The 23,181-nt window shown below is 32.7% G+C and overlaps 1 protein-coding gene across 2 annotated transcripts; it reads left to right on the top strand.

Annotated features, from left to right (window-relative positions):
• The first annotated feature begins 905 nt into the window (after window positions 1–905).
• On the top strand, window positions 906–15,216 carry NOL (NYC1-like protein). Of its 2 annotated transcripts, none has more exons than XR_016330405.1 (13): window positions 906–7,109; window positions 7,337–7,405; window positions 8,041–8,102; window positions 8,228–8,314; window positions 8,825–8,892; window positions 8,989–9,037; window positions 9,109–9,194; window positions 9,793–9,850; window positions 10,967–11,017; window positions 14,062–14,108; window positions 14,197–14,238; window positions 14,813–14,923; window positions 15,057–15,086. XR_016330405.1 is itself a non-coding variant. In XM_022909886.2 (13 exons), the coding sequence occupies exons 1-13, from the start codon at window positions 6,848–6,850 to the stop codon at window positions 15,102–15,104; spliced, it is 1,044 nt and encodes a 347-aa protein (XP_022765621.2). In that variant the 5' UTR covers window positions 917–6,847; the 3' UTR covers window positions 15,105–15,216. The 2 variants fall into 2 exon arrangements, 1 of the variants encoding a protein (XP_022765621.2); XM_022909886.2 differs by having other exon boundaries at window positions 917–7,109; window positions 14,058–14,108; window positions 15,057–15,216.
• Window positions 15,217–23,181: the final 7,965 nt, after the last annotated feature.

Below are 23,181 nucleotides of genomic sequence, written 5' to 3'. Positions count from 1 at the left end.
TGATTCCATCTATCCTACATCTGAACTGAATTCTTTCTGGTTAACGAATCTTCTTCGAGTTCTTATGGAACAATTAGTATATTCTCATTCCTTATCCACACATCTTATTGATGTGGGATTGGGGACGTTACTCTCCCTACTTTTAATGCTTGACGTCTCTATCAAGTTGAGTCCATCCACAGGACCAAGATCACACCAAACTATCGTGTAACACTTAATGACTTCCACAATTGCGGACTGGTGACCGCTCTGATACCATTTGTGGAGATCCGCACCCAACCTGCGAGGTATTGTCCGTTTTGAACCGAAGGTCTCACGATTTTGTCCTACAAAAGGCCCCTCACAAATTTGAGATTAAGTCTTTACATATATATCATTCCTTATCCACACATCCTATTGATGTGGGATTGAGGGCGTTACAATCTCCTCACCTTTAATGCTTGACGTCCTTGTCAAGTCGAGTCCATTCACAGGACCAAGATCACGTCAGAACAGACCATCGTGTAACATTTAGTGATTTCCACGACTGCGGATTTCGTGTAACATTTAGTGATTTCCACGACTGCGGATTGGTGACCGTTGCAAGGTATTGTCCGCTTTGATCCGAAAGTGTCACGATTTTATCCTACAAAAAATGCTTCACAAATTTGAGATTAAATTTCTACATTTATATCATTACTTATCCACACATCCTCCTGATGTGGGATTGTGAGTGTTCCATTAGGTTCCATTCTGTTTTCGATCATTTCCTTTAAAACATTTTTGATGAAGTTATTGTGCAAAGTTGGTAAAAAACATTTTTGATGAAGTTACTGTGCAAAGTTGGTAAAAAACTGAATTGACAGCAAGGGCCAAATTAGAGGCTACAGCTCAGAATGGAAAGGAATTAGCAGCAGAGACTAGAGAAGGGCGCCAAGTACTGGAGGAGATAGATTTTAGAAGAATGAATAAAGACCAAGGAGCTGGCAATACCGTTGGAGGCACTGAATGAGTTGTCATTACCGTTTTAGGTGCAATATTCGATAAAATTGTTAGCCATCTTAGTGAATTGTGATGTGACATATGAATGTATTTGATTAGTCCTTGAATTCAGTGCATAGACAAGTGATGTATTGAGCCTACAAAAAAAATCATTTGTAAAGAATTCAAGGTATGAAATGAAATCACACTTTTCCTTTCTATTTCTATTTTCTACTCTTCTTTCCTGGTTTTTCTAAATTCTATTTCCTATTCCTTTATCCATAATAATATTGGTATCAGAGCTTAATGATCCAACCAACTTGGGTAAAAATAGAAAGAATCAAGTGATGGCAAAAGGCATCAGGTTCAACAAAGTTCAGGAACAGGTCCAAACGTTGCAGAACCAGATGAAGGCAACTGATTCCACTATCTGAGCATCATAAGATCAGATGAAGAACGTGAAGGCTAGAATGGTTTGAGAGTCAAGACTCTATCAGTTAGGTGCTAGAGCTGTTGAATAAAAAAACAAACAACTCAAAATCAGTTCGACTTAGGAGGCGCCACTAGTAATTAGCTTGTTCAAGTCTCATCAACAAAGGATACAAGGCACCAGTGGAGGTAATTGCCATTGATGATCAGGGTAAGTATGCTTACAAAGTTAATCAACCTGGCCTATCATAAAAATATCGGCATGATAGTAATAGCTATCTACATCAGAACTCTATTGGTCAATTTAAGAACACTGCATATAATTCTGGGCAAGGTTATTCATTTATTGTTAATACTTTTTCACTGAGACCTAAGATTGTTTTGATGGTAGTAACCTCAGAGGATGGCTTAATTGCTGATCATCAAAAAATGGAAATAACAGCCATGTATTAGTTACGAAAGGCGGAGATATGGTTTGATGGTTATGTTATGCAAAAACCTAGGGTGACTTGGGAGGAATTTACTGTTGATCTTTGAAAAAGGTTTTGTGATAAAACAAGTTGGTTCAAAAGGGAACAGTGGAAGATTATCTGAAATGGTTTAAAGAGCTCAGGCGACACATGATCCAATATAATCCTTATCTAGTAGAGGGTTATTTGGTTTCTAGTTTTGTTAATGGACTGAAGGAAGAGTTGAGACTCAGGGTTAAGGCTAATGATCTTGATAGTCTAGATTCTCTCTGGATTGGGAAGCTAAGAGATTAAGATAACCCAGCAGGCCTAGTGTTGTTACTAGCAGTGTTCCAAGTGCTTAGCTAGTCAATTATTCCTTTGGCCAGGCTTAACGCAGTTCAGCAGTATCTTCCCCAAATATAAGCAAGCAAGCCCCCATGGAGCAGAGAAAAGCATAAAACCTGTGTTTTTGCCATGGAGAAAAGTTTACATCAGGACAAATATGTAAGGCCAAACAGTTGAATTTGATTATTATGGAAGAATACAGTGTTGAAATAGAAGCTATGGGGAATGAACAAAGTAACGCAGAATCAGACGTGATGAAGGAATCTGAAAAGAATGAAAACAGCTTGGAAATTTCTATCAATGCTTTCACAAGCAATGCTGGCCATAGCACTCTAAGGATTCAAGGAAGCATTAATGGTAAGCCCTAAGTGTGCTTATTAATAGTGGCAGCACTCATAGCTTTGTTATACCAAGATTGGCCAAAGATGGGGTTGAATTAGATTATATGAACCCTTTAACCATTATAGTTGCCAATGGAGACAAACTTTACAGCACTGCTAAATGTAAACAGCTCGAATGGATCATTCAAGGTCATCGTTTTTCACATGATTTGAGGGTTCTGTCCATGGGAGGTTGTGATATGGTGTTGGAAGTGGATTGATAAGGAAATACAATCCATTGGTCTCTGGCTTCAATGACTATCTGTATCCTTTCAAAAGGACGAAAAACAAGTCAATCTTAAGGCTGAACAGTCAACTGCAACCCACAAAATCATTTCTAGCAAGAAGTTAGAGAAAATGGCTGCTAAGGATTTGGATTTGATAAGAGAAATGTATATGTTGAGTACTGATAGAGATGATTATGTTATACCAACTGAGTTGCAAGTGCTTCTTAAAGCATATTCTGATATATTTGATGAACCAAAAGGGCTTCCACCAGCCAGAAAGCGTGACCATTGTATACCCTAGAAACCGTGGTCTCAACCGTTTAACCTAAGATCCTACAAATATCCTTAATATCAAAAGTCGGAGACAGAAAGGCAAATTTCAGAGCTGCTATTAGGTTTTATAATCCATCTAGCAAGAGTCCCTTTGCTTCACCTTGCCAATCAGTGAGCAACAAGGATGAAACATGGATATTATGCATAGATTACAAGCAACTGAATGAGAGGACTATGAAGGACAAGTTCCCTATTCTAATGCTGGAAGATTTATTGGATGAGCTTAAGGAAACTAATTTTTTTTTTCCAAGAGAGACTTGAGGTCAGGGCATTAGCAAATTAGAGTCAAGGAGAAGGACATTCCAAAGACAGCCTTTCAAACCCACCAAGTTCACTATGAGTTTAAGGTAATGCTCTTTGGACTTACTAATTCCCCAGCTACATTCCAATCATTGATGAATGATGTGTTTTCTTTGTATTTGAGGAAGTTTGTGCTTGTGTTCCTTGATGATATTCTTGTCTATAGTACTTATATGACAGAACATACTAAGCATTTACAATTGTTTTTGAATTGTTGAGACAACACAAGCTCTTTGCTAAAAGAACCAAGCGTTTCTGTGGCCAACCTCAAATAGAGAACCTTGGCCACATTATTTCTGCTTCTGGAGTTTCAAAAGATCCTGCTAAGATTGAGTCTATGAAAGACTAGCCATTGCCTATCAATCTGAAGTCCTTGAGAGGCTTTCTTGGGTTAACACGATACTATAGGAAATTCATCTAGCATTATGGAGAGATTAGTAAGCCTTTAACTGATATGTTAAAAAAAATGGATTCACTTGGCACCCTGAGGTTGTAACACCATTTCAGCAACCAAAGCAATCCATGATCACCGCCCCTGTGTTAGCCTCGCCTAACTTTTCTAAACCCTTTTGTATCAAAACCGATGCTAGTTAGAGTAGGGGTTGTTTTAACCCAAGACGGTAGACCAATTGCCTATCTCAACAAGGCATTGAGGCAAAGAGAGGTGGACCTATCAATCTATGAGAAAGACTATTTAGCCATACTAATGGCTGTTTCGAAATGGAAACAATATCTGGAAGGAGGGCCATTTGTGTTTAAGACTAATAATGAAGCTTTAAAGTACTTGCTTGAAAAAAGCGGACTACCACCATACAGAAAAAAGGTTTAACTAAATTGTTGGGGCTTGATTATTCCATTCAATATAGGAAGGGCAAGACAAACGAGGCTGCAGATGCTCTTTTGAGAAAGATTGAAGATGAGGGACAATGCCACAGCTTGTCATATATAACAATCGTACCCGAATGGGTAAGGAATGTTGAAAGCAGTTATGAAGATGATGTGCAAGCTTAAGAAAAGATAATTGCTCTGGTTGTTCAACAGGTTGCAGGCCCAAATTTTTTTATGCCAATGGGATTCTAAGATACAAAGGGAAGCTTTATATTGGTTACCATGGAAAATTAAAGAGCCAAATTCTTCAAATTTGGAATGATTCTCCTTAAGGCGGGCATTCTGGAATTCAGGCCACTTATTACAAATTAAATTCTTACTTTTACTGGCCAAAAATGTTGCATCAAGTACAACAGTATATTCAGCAATGTGATCTGTGCCAGAAGAACAAAAGTGGGCATGTAGCTTATCTAGGAAAATTGCAGCCAATTCCTATTCCTAAACATAGCTGAGAGGTGATTTCTATGGACTTCATTGAGGCTTTGCTAAATTCTCAAAGGTATAATAGTATACTAGTTATCATAAATAAGTTTACTAAGTATGGCCAATTTTTGCTTGTCTCACATCCTTATACAGCCTTGGATGTCACCAAAATATACTTAACTCAGGTCCATAAGCCACATGGCACACCTCAAACTCTGAATTTAGACATGGACAAGATTTTTACAAGCTTAATTTGGCAGGAGTTGATGAAGCTATTGGGCATCAGTGTTCATCTTAGCTCCACCTACCACCCTGAATCAGATGACTAAATTGAAAGACTTATCAATGCTTGGAATAGTTCCTAGGATGCACATGTTTTCTAAAGCCTAAAACCTGGGTTAACTGGTTGTCACTAGGTGAGTGGTGGTATAAAATCAGTCACCATACAGCCATAGAAATGACACCCTTCCAAGCTTTATATGGTTGTCAGCCTTCAGAATTCTTCTGGGATGCAAGTGCGAGTGTGAAGGTTTCTACTGTTGAGGAAATGCTTAGAGAAAGAACAGATGAGCAAGTTGATAGTTGATCAGTTACAAAAAGCCCAACATAGGATGAAGTACAACACAGATAAGAGAGCAGGAGTTTCAGGGGGGAGATGAGGCCTACTTGAAAATTCAACCCTATAAGCAGACTTCCTTCACTTTTAGAAAAAATGTGAAACTTTCTTCCAGGTATTATGGACCATATCCTGTTTTAGCTAAGGTTACAAACTGCAACTACCAGTTTCTTCTAGAATTCATCCAGTCTTCTATGTCAGTCTACTTAAAAAGAAAGTTTGGTTCTAATGTAGTATCGAGAATAGCACCTCCTGAAGTTAATGAAAATGGCCAACCGTTAACTTGTTGCTGTGTTGGACAAAAGAATTGTAAAGAAAGGTAATCAGGATATGACTTAACTCTTAGTGGAATGGATTAATCTCGGACCCAAGCATGCAACGTGGGAAGATTATTTAGTCCTAAATTCTCAATTTCCTGACTTTGATCCTTGGAGACAAAAATTGCTTGGAGAGAGGGGTGATGTGATAAGTTACTGTACATAGCTGGTAAAAAAACTGAATTCACAGCAAGAGGCAAATTGAAGGCTACAGCTCAGAATGGAAAGGAAATAGCAGCAGAGACCAAGGAACGGAGCCAAGTACCGGAGGAGGTAGATTTTAGAAGAACGAATGAAGAGAAAGGAGCTGACAATATGTTGAAGGTGTTGAATGAGTTGTCATTACCGTTATGGGTGCAATATTCGAATAAAATTATTAGCCAGCTTAATGAATTGTTATGTAACAGCTGAATGTATTTGATTGATCCTTAAATTCAGTACATAGAAAGTGATGTATTGAGCCTATAAATAAAGCTATTTGCAATGAACTGAAGATCTGAAATCACACTTTTCCTCTCTATATTTTCTACTCTTTTTTCCAAGTCTTTTCTAAATTCTATTTCATATTCCTTAATCCATAACAAACGTGTCTGACTTATCGATTCTGCAGTCTTCCACCACCCGCTTATTAAGATTGTATACATTTTGAATCAACCCGAAACCCAGATTTCCTTTCGTTGAAAATCTCAGAAAACCAACTTGACGTAGCTGTATTTACAGAGTGTGTCGAGCAAGAAACAGAAGCAAAATGAACCGTTTTGACTGTGGCTGTCAGTGCCGTTTTCAGCAGTGACGAAACATCCCATATCATCGTAGGCACGAATGGATTGACGGGGAAGGCCTACGGCTATTTAGCGACGGATTAAAATCATGAAAGTGGAGCAATCGGGGGGGGGGGGGGGGGGATATTTGATTGATCTATTTCGAGAACGAGTTGCCAAAAGACGTCGAATTGGCGGACCTACCTCTGTCCTCAAGCAAACGCCATATCTAGTTTGATGATGTTCGCTTTATGCGAAATAGAACAAAAATATAAATAAATAAAGGGTTGGTCCAATGCAATTTTGGCTAGCTGTTTACGTGGCAGCTGACTTTCATGAGGCGCAGCAGCACCCCACGTGGGTAAAGATGAAACCATATAGTATAGCTACAGAGCTCTGGAGCTTATCTATCATCAATGGCGACTGCTGCTTCTTCCACTTGCCAATTCTTGACTCAATTTTGGTATCCAAGACCCCATCCAATTATCTTCTCTCCCATCTTCAAACCAACCCATTTTCAGCCCTACTTTGCTCATGGTTACCTCCAAAACAACTCCTCTCCAACTCCAACAATCTCCTTGAATCCTCCATTTCCGGTAAAGGCCCAAGCTGCCACTCCTGGAGACAGACAACCCATGCTTCCTCCATACAACGTTCTTATAACTGGCTCAAGCAAAGGTTTTTCTTTTTCTTTTTGGCTGCAACTCAGCTTACTAGTGATATTTGTAAGCATAGGGCCTGGATTTCTTGTTTGGAATAAACTTGTGAAGATAATAAAATCAATTTTTTTTTGTTGGAATAAAAAAAAAAAGCTTCGGAAACAGCTTAAGTAGTCCAAAGTACGCGTATTTAAGTGAGTTATATATTTTTTTAACAAAGCTATAAAACAAAGTTGTTGGTTTCAGGAATAGGGTATGCATTGGTGAAAGAATTTCTGAAAGCAGGTGACAATATCATAATTTGTTCTAGATCTGGTAAGAATTCTACTGCTTATCTCAACTTTTATCAGCAAAGCTTTATGCTCCAAAGCAATGTGACAAAAGTATTAGAGTAGTGGGGTCTTGTTAAAAATATGTAATGAGAATGGAAGCAGTAGTATTTGGTTACCTCAAAGATATCAAATTAAAGGGTATCAGAAAGAATTGAATTCTTTTCGAGCATTTTTCCATGAATACATTGTGGAGGGAAATTAAAAATCTAGCTTCATCTTCTGGTGACTGACTGATAATATCCTTTTGTATTTTGTCTTTCTCTGTTGATCTTTCCATCCATTAGTTTTGTTTTTGGATTTTCTTAATCAAGAATAAGAGCTTGATTTAAAGTTCAATTAGAGTATAAAGTTTTTGAAGTTTGTTTAAAGATATTGAATTTGAGATGCAGTGTAATGTTTTTCTATTCTTGGATAATATATTTGATTATCTTTCCATCATTAAATTAGCATTGTAATACTGCTCGAAAATTTATGATGACTTTGCATCACTTTGTGTTTGTATGTTCATTAATTCATTTATTGCTCTATGTGATGAATTATCAGAAAGTGGAGCTTTGATCTGAAAGATAATTGGATTGACTGGTTAGATTTACACTTGCTCAACTGACATTTTGACAGCTGAACGGGTGAAATCTGCCGTTAAGAGCCTCAGAGAAGAATATGGGGAGCAGCGTGTGTGGGTACCTCCACAATGACATGTTTTTTTGACTTTTCAATTCATCTTGCATTCTTGCTTCTTCATTTTCCATACACATTTCTTTTTCTGGTTTAAGCTTGATGCTGCTTTGAATAATCTCATTTACAGGGCAGTCAGTGTGATGTCAGAGAAGCAGAGGATGTGAAGAATTTAGTTTTATTTGCACAAATGAACCTGGGATACATTGATATATGGGTATTTATGTCTTATCTTGGTCCCTCTACTTGTCTGTTTCATGTTTCATATGTATTTTGGTGGAAAATTTCTGTCTGGAGAATAATTCTGATATCTCTTGATACTGATTGTCACGTTAGTCAGATGATGATTTATGAGATCTGTTGGATGTTCTTGATGAGTAAGATTCAACAAGCGGCTACATAACATTAATGTTTATGAAGTGAAGAAAGTAGGAAGTATTTACAAAGCGAGCTGTGAGCATGTTATCTATTTGAACTTGTACTAAAACATAATGTTTGCTACTGAATTTGTTTATCATTTACCTCAACTCTGGGTTCCATATCGTGGCACCTGCTTGCGTGACCATATGTCTTAATCAATCCCAAAATGATTTCTTTCTCTTTTACATTTGTTGTCTTTTTTATTTTGATGGCTTGTATTTTTTTTTCCGTAGAAAGCTTTACCTATTACTCCAACAATGTTTCTCTTCCACTTTTATAATCTTACCCTATGTTGAGAATGATGCAGATTAATAATGCAGGATCAAATGCCTATAGTTATAAACCACTGGCAGAAGCATCAGACGAAGATCTTATGTGGGCTTCCATATTCCATCTTTCTTTCCCTTTTGTTTTGGCTCTGGTTTTGGTTCTTTATTTCATTGATTTGTAGTTTGGGTTGTCCTTATGCAGTGAAGTTGTTACTACAAACACCCTTGGGCTGATGATTTGCTGCCGAGAGGTGAAAAAATCATTTTCATTTTTCTTGCTTGGCAATGTTTAGTTCTATTTTGATGAATAGTTGTCTCTCAGGCCATTAAGATGATGTTGAAGCAGCCTCGAGGTGGTCATATTTTCAACATTGATGGAGCTGGTTCAGATGGAAGACCAACCCCTAGGTATTTCTCTTTTACTTGGTTATTGTACTGTTACCCAGATTGTTTGGGTGCTATTTTGTTTAATTGCTACTGAAGTCTTATCGGATAAGATGTAAAGCAATCTGTTGGAGGTTGTTCTATGTGGAAGCATCTACCCTTTAAAAGATATGAAAGTGAATATCTCTCTATCTTGCATTGCGCACTGCCATAATCTTCACTTTTAGTGGTAATTTTAAATTACCTGATGACTGTGCTCTGCTTTCGTACTGCCATATATAATGCCTTTTGTTTGCCATTATCTTGCTTTATCACAACTTCACAGCAGGATGTTGAATTTTATGCTTCATTTAAGTGATATTATTGGTCTAGCATGACATGTTTCATGCAGGATGGTATGAGTCTTGCATAGCCTGTAGCTTATAGGATAGGAATATTGTATTCAAGTATTCTGTTATGCTTTTGGTCATGATAATAGACTGCTCTATCTATTATTGCAGCTTAAGAACCTAGGTTGATGTATTAAATACGTTTAATGCATTAAATTTGGTATTTCAAATCCTTCAGTCTTATTATTGATTGGTTTTTTCTTTCTTTGGTTATCTGTCTTCCCTTTCTACAGATTTGCTGCATATGGAGCAACCAAACGTAGTGTAGTGCATTTGACAAAATCACTACAGGTACATGTTCAACTTGTTTTGCATAGTTCCTTGCAGTTAATTTCATATAGAAGAATTCAGTCTGCCATGACAGTTTTTTCATCTGACATGTTATTCTGTTGTTCAATTTGTTTACTTTTCTACTTTGTTAGGCATGCATTCTTTGAGTAGCATGCATTTATTTCAATAATTTCGTATGAGAAAACTAACTGAATTATTTCCATTCTTTCATGTTGACAATTGAGAGTTATTGTAAGCCACCTATAGTATATTTTGTCTATTTCTCCTTTCCGAAACAACATCTAGAGGTTCTTTTTTTTTTTTTTTTTTTATGGCATATTTTCTAATTGGGTACAGAAAGCTTACTGTCAAAAATCGGGTGTATGCGTGTGACAGTTTACAAAATAAGTGCAGTAGTGCTTTAAATCATAATAGTAAGTTTTTTCATGATATATGCTTCTCTTTGACATGAAACTATAATCATTCAAGTTTTAAGGAGAGGATCTTTGTTTTTCTTTTATAAGTAGTATGAAGAGGCTCATAATTCATCATGATCACTGTCAAAGTGGTTATAATAGGTGAGTGCGTGTGCATGCACCAATTCTGCATGAATATAGCAGAATTCTAGACATGGAAATTAAGTAGGACCTAGGTACTATTTAATGCTCTATTTTCCTCTTCAGCACTTTTATATGTGAATGACAAATCATATACCATCTGTATTTGGTGCATGGTGGCTGGCAGAAAAATGTGCCTCAACCTGACATAATGTCTTCTGCAAAAGAACTTTTTCATTACATCTTTCTCCCCCAAAATGATCATACTAAGTGAAGTGCAGTTTGGAATTTCTCGAGTTGAAAGAGGATTAGTTTAGTTTGACAATATGAGTATGATAGGCATCACATATGTATTCGGACAATTCAATATTTATAACACATTCTTGTCAGTAATTTATTCATTCTCTCTTATTTTTACCTCTAGTTTTTTGATATGGTCAGTCAGATCAATTAATATACACCATATTCTAAATGTTCTATTATGTTTAAAAATCTTCTTTGGTAAGCAATTTTTTTTTTTTTTTTTTTTTTTTTTGTGGAAGTTCAATTGTGATACTGGGTTTTTTTGACCTCTTCACAGGCTGAACTGCAGATGCAAGATGTTAAAAATGTAGTATTGCATAATCTATCGGTACGTCTTACATTAAACAATCATCTAATTTCCAACTCTTAATGTTAAGCCAGCCACATTGAATGATGCTTGCATATTTCTCTGCTTTTGTTATATTGTTTTTTTATCTTAAATCTGCCTGATACATTTGTGCTTTAGGCTAAATTTGTTGCTTTCATATTAGTTATTCTCAGATTTTCCTCTAGATAGGTGATGCACAACGAACAATCAAAATAGAATACAAAGAAAAATAAACGTTATAGGAAGATTTTTTTTTTTTTTTTGTGAAAATTTAATCTGAAATCTAAATCCAATTGCCAAACCTCAATTTTCAATATCAATATTTAGAACCTCACTGTGTGAATCATCAAAAGAAATCTTCAATAGTCTCGCTCTAACCTATTTAAATATGAAAAAATCCATGTAAACAAAGCCCAAATAGCATAAAACAAACTCAAACAAGAACAAGAACAAGAACTGTATTTTCTAAATTTCTTTTCAAAATTTGTATATGCCTCAAAAATTTAGATGTGGTCTTCCATCTCTCTCTTTCGGTCTGAAGGAACTCAGTTCCAGAGAAGTGATTGCAAATATCACTCAAGAGTTTTGGGTCCAAGGTATGAAACTAATTAGAACCAGCAATACAAGAAGCATGAAAAGATGATTGACCTTTCCATTCAAAAGGATACCAGTGGAACTGACTTCTAGCATAAAACATATTAACCACAATAATCATGGAATCATGACATCTAGAAGGCTTAGATACTCTCCAGACACTAGTTCAAGGTTCATGAGGCAATTGAAAAAAACCACTGCTTTGTTTCTTAGCTTACGCAACAAAGCTAGCAAGTATGACAGTAAGACACTGGCCCTTTTATATCCTTCCTGAGGGAATGTCCAATAGTACCTACTACCTAGCAGCTAACCTCAGCTAAAGTAATGGTTTTATCTCATCCAAAATGACCATCTAACCACCTACATGCATTTTGCTAGCTAAAACTTTCCACCTAATGCCTGCTGTTCATGGTCCTTTGAATAGGGCCTTCCATTCAGCCCTCAGAAGGTCACTGTTCTACCATGGAGTCATTCTATAGCTGAAATAATGTCCTTGATCCCAAATGTGCCTTGGTGGTTAGTTTAAATGCTACCACTGATGAGATAAAAACGGATCATGCTGATTAAGTATAAATTAGGCTTACTTCTCGAGACCTTTCTAGAGGAATTACAGTTCAGGCAACAAGTACAAAGTTTTATTTTGATTTGTAATGCTTGTGGGAATCAATGGCAGCCTGGTAAATGCAAGGAGGCTAATCAACTTTGTTAACAATCATCCTTTCAAGACCACTCTTAGCTTATTCAATCCTCATTTTGGGTCCCATTTTTGACCAAGCAGTGAATGGATAATGATTTGAGTTTTGAAATGCTTTTGCCAAGACTTTCCGTGCAACTCTTTAAGAGAGTGCTTGGTATGGGGTGATTCATTTAAAAAGCACAATGATCTACACTTAATAATTACATCACTTTGTTTGGTAGTAATTTAAAAATCTTACATGCCAGTGATTTCAAATCACTAGAGTGATAAGGTCACCACCTAGGGTAGTGATCTGATTCCTAACCTAAAAGATAGGAAAGTTTTATCACCATGGGAAAGTAATTTTCAATATTTTTTTTGGACTAATCTACTCTTGCGAAAAATATAGTTAACATTACTCCAAGAAGTTGGTTTCTAAAAATTTTAAAAAATCGGTTTTTTTAATTGCTTATTCTAAAAAAATGTTTTATGTTATAAATTTATGTTGACTAACAAAATAATGTATTTATTTAATAATTTTTTAGAAATTATTTGTATCAAAGTTGATTTATACTTTGTAGTTTTCTATAAATTAACATTTAATTATTTTATAAATTGTTGATTCAATAAGTATTAAATATTTTGCCTTTTTTTTTTTTCAAGGTTAATTTGGATATTTTGTACTATATGATTTATTATTTCATATAATAGCAAACACAATGATTAAAATGCATTAGTGATTTATAATATTGTACCAAACATGGTAATTTAAGATCACTGGTGATCAAATCACCTTGGTGATTTTATCACCATGATGATTAGATTACTGTAGTGATCTTGAAAATGATATCAAACGTTACCTAAAGGTGATAATACATGCATTTCTTATGAGAGCAGCCACCCATGTGTCATAAAATTGTTAAGTTAAACAATTTGTCATCAATTTAATATATCCCTTGAAGGGGAGGAAAGAACTTGCACCTCTCACCACTTTTTGGTGAATGGGCAACTGGAGTGACAAGGTGCTCTGGAGAAAAGGAATGAACAGAATAGTTTTAAGCTTTGTTGCATAATTTGGTTTTCAGTGCTACCTTGGAAGAAGTATATCTGTACTTTCTCATCGTCCTTTGGGAGTGTATCACCTCGATGTTTTTTAAAATCCATGTGTTTTAGCTATTTGCACTTTGACCTTTCTTTTTTCATTTGATTTTGCAAGTTTTAGAAAAGAAAATTTCTGGACCTTTTTTATGGGGCGCCAAAGGTGAGATGTCATCTGAAGTTCCCCATTGTAACTAATTATTAGAAATGCTTCCCCTTTCCACAAAAGGAAAATTGAAAAACAAAATACTATTTACATCTTTGCTAGGTTTTTTTTTTAAATATTTTTTCACATGAATTAGGGGTAACCCGAATTGAAGAGAAGATGAGAGAGGGCCGTTTGCAATGGTTTGGACACGTGAAACGTAGGTCTAGCTGTGCATCGGTTAGGAGAATTGAGTCTCTAGATCTAGGAGAGATCTAAACATCTAGAGGTAGACCACAAAAGATATGGATGTAAGTAATAAAAAATGATATGATGGTTAAGAATTAGATGAAAAGGTGGTTGTTGATAGAAATGAGTGGCACAAGAAGATTCAAACTACAACCTAATCTGATTCTCTTATTTGGTTTTTTATACAACTGACCCCATAGTATGGGATATAAGGTTTAGTGTGTTATTGTGGTTGTTGTAAATTTTTTCATATGATCATATGCTCTTTTGCGATTCAGCCAGGAATGGTTACAACTGATCTTCTCATGTGTGGTGCAACCACGAAGCAGGTCAACTATACATCTATCCTTCTTGTATTACTTGCTCTAATGCTAGTTCAGTTTGGAAAATAAAATTTCTAATATTTGGTTATTTCAGGCCAAGTTTTTCATCAATGTTTTAGCAGAACCAGCTGAAGTGGTAAGATATATGGTAGTGATGTACATGCTTCATCTATGGTTCTTTATTCCTATCTTTTAGTGTTGACATGTTGGATATCACGCTTGATCAAATTAAAGGAAAACCATAGGCTTGAAGTGTCTATTTAAATATGTCGAAGACCTGAGCTTAAAATGAGATTGCAAGTATCCTCATAAATTTGTTCAAATTTTGTCAATTATGGGATAGTTTTTTATAGATAGTGTGTCAATTGGTAAACTTGATCAATGTAGCTTTTCTTGATAAGAAGGTAGCTTTTTCTTTTCTATATTCATTTTCTTAGGGGTGTAAACGAATGTAATGTTCGATGAATAATTTGTGGTTTTTATTTATTTATTAAGTTTAATAAACGATCATAAACAATATTTCAGGGTTCGTTAATTAAATGAATAGGTCACGAACATAACAAAATTTGTTCATGTTCGGTTCGTTTACACCCTTACATTATCTACGGTTTCTTTCATTTTTTTTCTTGTTCTGCTTTTGTATTTTGTAATCTTGTAGATATATTTTATTTTGTTCTCTGTTTTGGGGGATTGGGTCCTGTGGTTCATAGGTTGCAGAATACCTCGTCCCAAACATCAGGTCGATCCCAGCAAATGGATCATGGAAGCCAACTTATATTCGGTTCCTCACTGGATTGAAAGCTTACTCTCAGATATTTTCAGTTAAGAAATGAAACAAAATTTCTCTTATTTTATCATTTTTGAACTTCTTGTCATCAAATATTTTACATGTACTGTAGTAAAATAGAAAGTTTTCACTTATTTTCTCTTCTTTTACCTGCCCATATGATGCAGAGACTAGCATTTGGTGCAAGAAGAAACAGATACGTGCCTGAAGACTGAAGAACATCCTGTCTGTGTAGTTTCTAAATCTTAACATCCCCACCCCATTATTCTATGCGAAATTAGTGTACTTTACGAGAAAAATCCCGTAATCCATCATAAACAAATCGTGTTAGACTTTGTTGGTCTTGGCAAATTTTCACCCGAAGGCTTGGCCCCACGTATTACGTTCAATAGCTCCATTTTTTAAAAAATATATAAAATATTAAAGTATTAAAATTTCAATATATCATTAAATATATTCAAAATCAAAATTAAATATTTTTTTTCAGGAATTTTTAAAAATTTTGGGACGGGCTTGATCTGACCTTGGCTTCCAAATATCTTGTTCAAAGCTAACTTGGACTATCTTGATTTTTAGATAAGTTTATTGAAAAAACAAAAAAAACATTTAGAGTGGACATCTATTTGAATTTTTTTAACAATTACTAATTTTAGTGTAATTTTAGTTATTAAAATTTTGAATAATTTTAAGATCAAATATATCTTTTATTAACCATTAGTTATTTATTTATCTATTTTAATTTTTTATTTTACTTAAGACATTTTAAAACTACAAAATTAAAATGACGAGAATTTAATTAGTTTTAAAATTATCTTTAAATGCTATTAAATTTAATTTTAGTTAAGTTAAAGTCTAATTCAAATACATGTTAATTAAATATTAAAAATACTTATTTAATACATATTTGATTTAGAATCTAATTTTTTGGCATCTTTGATTAGAATATAACTTAATTAAAATTTAAGATGACAGCAAATAAATATAATTTTAAAGCTAATTAGATTCTCATAAGAAAAAACTAATTAAACTAATTAGATTTTGCAAACAAAAAAATCTTAAGTAAAAGAAAGATAAAGATAAAGAAATAAATAATTGATAATTAAAAAAAGTCTCACTTTTTTTTTATCTTTTCTTATTCAAATATCTCAAAATTATATATATATATATATATATATATTTTTCATCTAAAATTCTTACCTTTTATACTTTAAAATTATTTTTTATGATTTTTTTTTAATTTTTTGACGTTAAAATCATGAAATTTTAATTCTACAAAAATTTAAAATTTAATATTCAATACATTAAAATCAAAACTTTAATAAAATTCTTTTCAAAGTTAATAACACTAAACAATTTGAGATTGAGTGAGTAAATTTGTCTTTTCATTTTAAATTAGTTAACTATTGACACTTAGGAAAGTTAATAAATTTTTTGCCAAACCTTAATTGCCCAAAGGCTGAGTGAGTTAGGGCAACTTTGGACATGATTTTTCAAACTCGAGCATGGTTTAACTCATAATATTATTAAATTAATAAAAAATTAATTTAATTTTAATTATAAATTATATTTAATATATTTTTTTTATTTTTGAGTTTTTAGATTTGATGAGTCGAGCTTTGGACAAGAATTTTCAAAAGCCAATCAAGTCTAGTTTAACATAATCTATACTGATTTGTAAATATCAACCTGACTTATAAATATTTCTAAGTCCTTACAAGAGAGTAAACGAATTTTATAAACATTATAAATAAAAGAAATTTCCCTTAAACCTTAAAGGGTTTATGTTGTTTTTTTTCTAGATTTTAGTACCATAAATTTCAATATACGAAAAACATATGTAAAAAATTAAACGTCTCCAAAATATTGTATTAAAATACCAAATTTGACAATGAAAAGAAAGCTTTACCTTTGATATCTATACCTATATTACTAAAATTATCCCTTAAAGAATATAATGGTGACTTGTGGTAAGACATGCGATAAATCCTTTGCTTGTCACATGTCATTTTTAATTTATTTTAATTTAAAAAAAATCTTTTAAAACTCTTTATTCTTGATGTGAAATTTTAAAATTAAAAAAAAACTTTTATTTAAAAAATATTTTTATTTACTTAATTATAATTATAATAAAAAAATTAAAAAAAACATAATAACAAAAACAATAATCAATTAAAAAATAATTTTCACAAAAATAATTGAAAAAACTTACCAAAGAATAATAACAAATTCTTTAAAAAATTGCTAGATATAGAATTTAATTTTTAAAAAAAATTAAAAAAAATTTAAAAAATAAAAGATCTTAAATTAAACAAAGGCAATTACACACAATCCGATTGTCTCATTTTTAGCAAGTAATAATCAGAAAACAAATACAATTCACATAGAAAAAGCCATAAATTTAGGCTAAAGAATAATAATTTAAATAAATTTTAATCCATTTTTTAATTTTATTTATTATTTATTTTATTTTTAATTTTGTTTATAAATTAAATTTATCAAATTATATATTTGTGAAAAGAGTAAGATTAAAAAATAATTGAATAAATTAAGATTAAAAAATAATTGAATAAATTAAATAATAAAAATATCATTTAAGAAATAAAAAAATAGCTTTTTTTTGAATAATTAAACACTTAAATAAAAAATTTATTAAATAAATTTTAATTTCAAAAAATTAAAACATAGATAAATATAGATGTATTATTTATCTATATTATTAAAAATGTAGATAAATAATTTAAGAAAACATAGATATTTTATTCATTAATTATTACACGTTTGTTAAAAATAATCAAAACTAAATCATTAAAGGTTCGGGTCCAATTAGGCCCATCAATGTTCGAGCCCAGTTAGGCCCATTTGGGTTAAGCCCTAAGTGGATAGCTTGTTTATTATTATTATTATTATTATTGTTATTAAATTTTCTTTTTCTGTTTTTTTTTCCTTTTTTGCTACTTTCTTTTTCTGTTTCAATCCACATGTGCACAATGAAATCGGGATTAGAATCCTTGGGTCAAACACAGATCAAATTACTAGGATTTTGGACCAGAAATCACACTAGACAGAATGCAATTGCAGGGATTGATTCTGTTTGTTTCCTAAAATCATTGTTAAAGTTGCTTATAACTTGGATTAATTTTTATAGAAAGAACACAAAAAAAGATACAAAAAATTTAACGAGAAAATTGTGAAGAAATTTCAAGAAATACTAGGTAGAAAAGGTTATGGCAGTTCAATTTTGGGTTTTGGAGCTCAATATGGAATTGTATGATTGATTTTAGGTTTTTGTGTTAGGATTAGGGCTAAGGACGATTCTGGGAGGTTTTGGGAGTAATCTAGGCGAAATTGAAAAAATATGAGAAAAATTCGAAGAAATTTGAGTTTACTGGGTTTTTCTGGCTTTTTTTGGAAAGAACATAAATTTTTTAGTGACCTTTTAAAGTTTTCGATAAGATTCCGGTGAGATTATAGAATTCGACTAGATTTTCAAAAATCGATAGGTTTCGGTTGAATTTTTCGATAACTTTTCCAAAAATTGATGGAATTCTGGTTTCCGGTTAAAGTTTTCGATGGGCAGCTCTAGAAAGAAGGTATAGAAAAGTTGGGGTAGAGAGAGAAGGAATAGAAGGGTTTTGAAGAAAAACGTTAAAGCTTAGCTTTTATACGATAGTCAAACGACATTGTTTCGGATAAACTAGGATCTGCACGTAGATCCAACGACCCGTGTGTTGACCCGCGACTTGACCCTACCCGATTACAGGTTTTTCTGTTTTTCATTTTATTTTTATTTTTTGATTTGATTTGATTTTTTAACTTATTTTCCTATTTTCTAGTTTTATTTAAAAAAACAAAAAAAGGTTATTTATGTCACTTTTATTTCCAAAAGAAAAAGGAGAAATAAAAAAAATTCAAAAATAAATAAAAATAAATGATAAATAAATAAAATAAAAAAATCCTTTCAACAAAAAATATATTTTTTCAAATAAACAAAAATAATTTTTATCCTCTAAATTATTAAAAGATTGCTTTGAAGTAAACCCTACCAAACTATTGTGAGGTTTTTTTTTTTTTTCTGGGATAAAATAAATAAATCCGATGATGGTGTCTCTTCAAAGTGGGATACTAGTTTTCATGAATACTCTCGAAGTGAGAGAATTATCTTAAATTGCTACCACACTATTGGAACAATTTTAAGGTTAATTTTCAATATTAAATTTTTTGATAAATTATCAAAATGATCAAGGCTTGGATAATTCAAAATCAAACTGGTGTCATCCTTTGAATGGGCGTTGTAAGGGTGCTACAAACTTCTCTATGCGTAATCGACTCTTGAACCTAATATCTATTTTGCAGATAAGATTCAATCAGGTGGTCAATCACATCTAACAAAAAAGATTGGTAGCGACTCCTTTTAATTCATGTCTAGCGGTAGGTCTACGGATCTATACATTATGACAGTTTGGCAACTCCACTGGGGACATTGAGAGTCAAGCCAGTAAATAATTCTTTATTATTCAAGCCTTGCATAATAAGTTCGAAATTATTTTTTTCCTTTTTATTGCTTATATTTACTTTATTATTTACCTTGTATATTTCTACTTATTTAGTTATTCATAGTTGCTTAAGTATTTATTATTTAAATACATATATATCTATCATTTATCAGCATGTGCATGACATAAGCCCTCCACCCGGGCTCTACTTTTAGGATGAAGTGAAGTATCTATGCCCTCGTGAGATTTCGTGTCTTCGTATGGGCTGGCGAAACACTCTCACTCAGATTGAACTATTTTCGCTTGTAGTCTATGATGGGTGAGTATTGGGGTGCCTTATTAGTCTGTAATGGACCATGATGTAGGGAATAATTTGGAAGCCTTTTAGAATTAACCCAAACAGCATATAGTCAACCTTAAAAGCCCAACCATAGATAGAGCCTTGTCTTTCTACCCTTTGTAAACAATCCAAAATTCTAGGTCATGTTGTTTATGTTTTATTGAAGTGATTAACTAACCTCTTTGTTTTCTTTATTTCTTTTCTTGCACATTCATGAACATTTTTATAGATTGCATAGTATTTTTACCCCAAAGTTATTTCAACAAAAACCCTTATGGATTCCACAGAACGTCAAGTTTATGCCTCATCTATGCTGTTCAAATGTGACTATCCCATAGAGGTGAGGATGGAATCAGAAAAGAAACAGCTAGAAGAAGGAGATTGTTTGCCACCTGGTCATGTCCCTACACTATTAGGAGAAGTTTGCCTACTCTTCAAACATAATGATTTGAAATACTTATTAGATATATGGAATGGTATGACCCCTTTAAGGCAAGAGATTTTTTGTAAAAAGTTTGGGCATATTGCACGTCTCATGTTAGTAGAGGTTGACTACTCACTTATCAGGATGATGGTATAATTTTGAGATCCTTTCTACTGATGTTTCATCTTTAATGAGGTTGATCTAGTACTGACTATAGAGGAGTATTCAATTCTAGTGGGTATGCATCTATTGTATCCAGACAGAATATACATGAAAAAACACAAATCAAAAAGTCGTAGGAAGTTAGGTCGGATGCTAGGAGTGGGAAAGGAAACCATAGCTTCATGCATTCGAGAGAAAAGAGATCACAAAGGTATTCCATGGAAGGTTCTTCAGGATTTCATTATCAAGCATCTAGATAATGATCAGAGAATGAATGCATTTGCTCTAACGTTATATGGGTTGGATATTTTTTCCAAGGTTTTAAGACATATTGAGATAAAAGTGGTGGATCTATTTGAGCAGATTGAAAAGGGGTATAATCTTTCACCAGCTATCTTGACGAAAACTATTAGATCTTTGAATTTTTGTAGGCAAATGGATAAAGCATGTTTCATAAGCTGCACACCCTTATTATTTGTATAGATGAAAAGCCATTTTGAATATAAGAAAAATGCTTTTATCAAACTTTATTTCTACATTTGAAATTCGATTAAGGATTCTACCAGAGCACTTGACCATAAGCAAAAACTCAAAAAGAATGAAAATGTCTATTACAAGGACTTATAGCTAGTTAAGTAAAATGGTTAGCTCCGTGGATGGATAGGGAACTTATGTTGTATCAATGTGGAGATGAGACAAGGTTCCACTTTTAGGCCTATGGGGGTCAACAAGTTATGCACCATTGATGGTAAAGAGATAGCATGGAGCTGAACAGTTTATTCCTATGACCTGCAAGCTTGGCCAGTTTGACTACTCATATAAGGAGCCTGGAGCTTTCTAGAAGATTGATGGCATGATTAAGGCATGAAAAAAGCCTAAGAGAGTAAGCCCATGGCCATTCATTGATCGAGTCACTTAGGGGTAAAAATAAGAGAGGTCAATAAATTACATTTATGCCTTAAGGTCATCACATACTGGTGGGCCAAAAGTCAGATAATAAGCTTTTTGAGTTAGAGCATGAAATGAAAAAGGAGAAATTAAAGCAAGAAATTTTGAAACTATAGGGAAAAAAAGACTAGTGGCAAAATAAAGCAAAAAAATTAAAAACCTAAGTCCACAGGATTTCCACAGAGTACAATAAGGCTCGAAAAGTTATTAAAGAATGGGATGATGCCTTTAAAAAGTTGAAAAAGCTACAGTAAGAGCATAAGAGGTTGCACATATAGGTACAAGCCAAAGAAATAAAAAACACATAGTTGGTTCGTGAAAATGAAGAGTTGAAAGAAGAGCGTGATCAAATAGAAAATGCTTTCATGAAAGTTAAGTAGGAGAATCAATGGCTTTCAAACTACATTCTGGCCTTAACATTAAAGTTGAATGAACAAAAAAATCATATCAGAATCCTCACAAAAAGGCACAGAGAGTTATCTTATCAGGTGTGGTGTGGTAAAAGAGAAGGGTTGGGAAGACAAAAATACATAGAGCACCTCACTGCTCATATAGGCAAGGCTGTGATCAAAGCAGGTGAGATGGCAGAAAACAATCACCACCTGTTTGCTCTCCAATGTCTATTATATAAAGATAACAACACAAACAAAAAGCGATGTCCTTCTCTATACTATATTTCAACCAAGTAACATAATCTTTGAATCACGTAGGAATAAATGACGTAATGTCTTTTCAATTTTTCTTTGGGAAAAATTATGTTCATAAGATTGACATGGACTTTTTTTGTAAATAAGCTCTTCGAACCTTATCTTTATTATTAGCATTATCGTTCAAAATTTTTTCTCATAAACCGGGATCCAAAGAAAGATAGTTTAAATTTAATTCAACATGAACTTGCTTTGTACAATGTTATATGCCACTAGTATTGATTCCAAATGATTCTTTAAAAATTAACTTCCTCTTAATAAGATATTTTTTCATAACTAATTAAATTAAATAGTTTAGTGTATGTAATTTATAAAAAATAAGAACATATATTCAAAATACAATTATGCATATTAATAAAGATCAACTGACCCTATATTTAAAATATATGAGTAGAAATGCAATTCACATATTGTAACTATACTGCTATGCAAGAATTTTGATAAAACTTCTAACTAATTTTATAATCTTCATATAAAAATTAATTTTTACCAAACTTAAAGTTATTAGTTGAATGAGTAATAATTTAAAAAATAAAGAAAAATATAAAGCATAAAAATTTCAAACTTGATAAAAAAATATAAATGCTATGAATAACATGAATACATGATCAAATTATTTCATCAATATAACAAATTTCAAATAGTAAATAAACACTATATATAAAAATATATAAAAAAAAACCAATTGACTAATTATAAAAATATATAAAAAAAATAACTTACTTGAATATCTTGTTAGAAAAAGAAGATAACCAACTTGTAATTTGTTTTTTTAGTTTAAAGACTTTTTTTTTCTTTTTTTACTTCTTTAATTTTCTTCTCTGGTTCTTCATGTTTTTGTTTGAAAACCTGAAAGTTGCAAAAGTGGGGAAGATGGAGGAAAATGAAAAATCGGTTACTTTTATTTATAATCAATTCTACTTTTTTTTTATAATAACTTTAAAATATTTTTTTATTCACAAACCTATCACTTCCAGTTAATGTAAGTTTGACTTTTACATATTATATATATATATATATATATATATATTTGAGTGGGGCATTATAAAGGAATTAAACTTTTTAAAAATTTTTATAATATATTTTTGAAGGGACAGAGATCTCAGTAAGGGCAACTGTGTCCAGTGCCCTTACTGTACATTCATCCATAAGGATATCAATGGGTAGGATATAAAACGGTTAGAGTATTCCCCATCCCCATTATTGAATTTTTATATT

Source organism: Durio zibethinus, chromosome 19, assembly GCF_047325235.1.
Source record: "Durio zibethinus cultivar Kanyao isolate XHJ-2024 chromosome 19, ASM4732523v1, whole genome shotgun sequence".
Taxonomy (NCBI): domain Eukaryota; kingdom Viridiplantae; phylum Streptophyta; class Magnoliopsida; order Malvales; family Malvaceae; genus Durio; species Durio zibethinus.
Note: the sequence above shows the minus strand (reverse complement) of the source record. Positions and strands in the feature narration are given on the sequence as shown.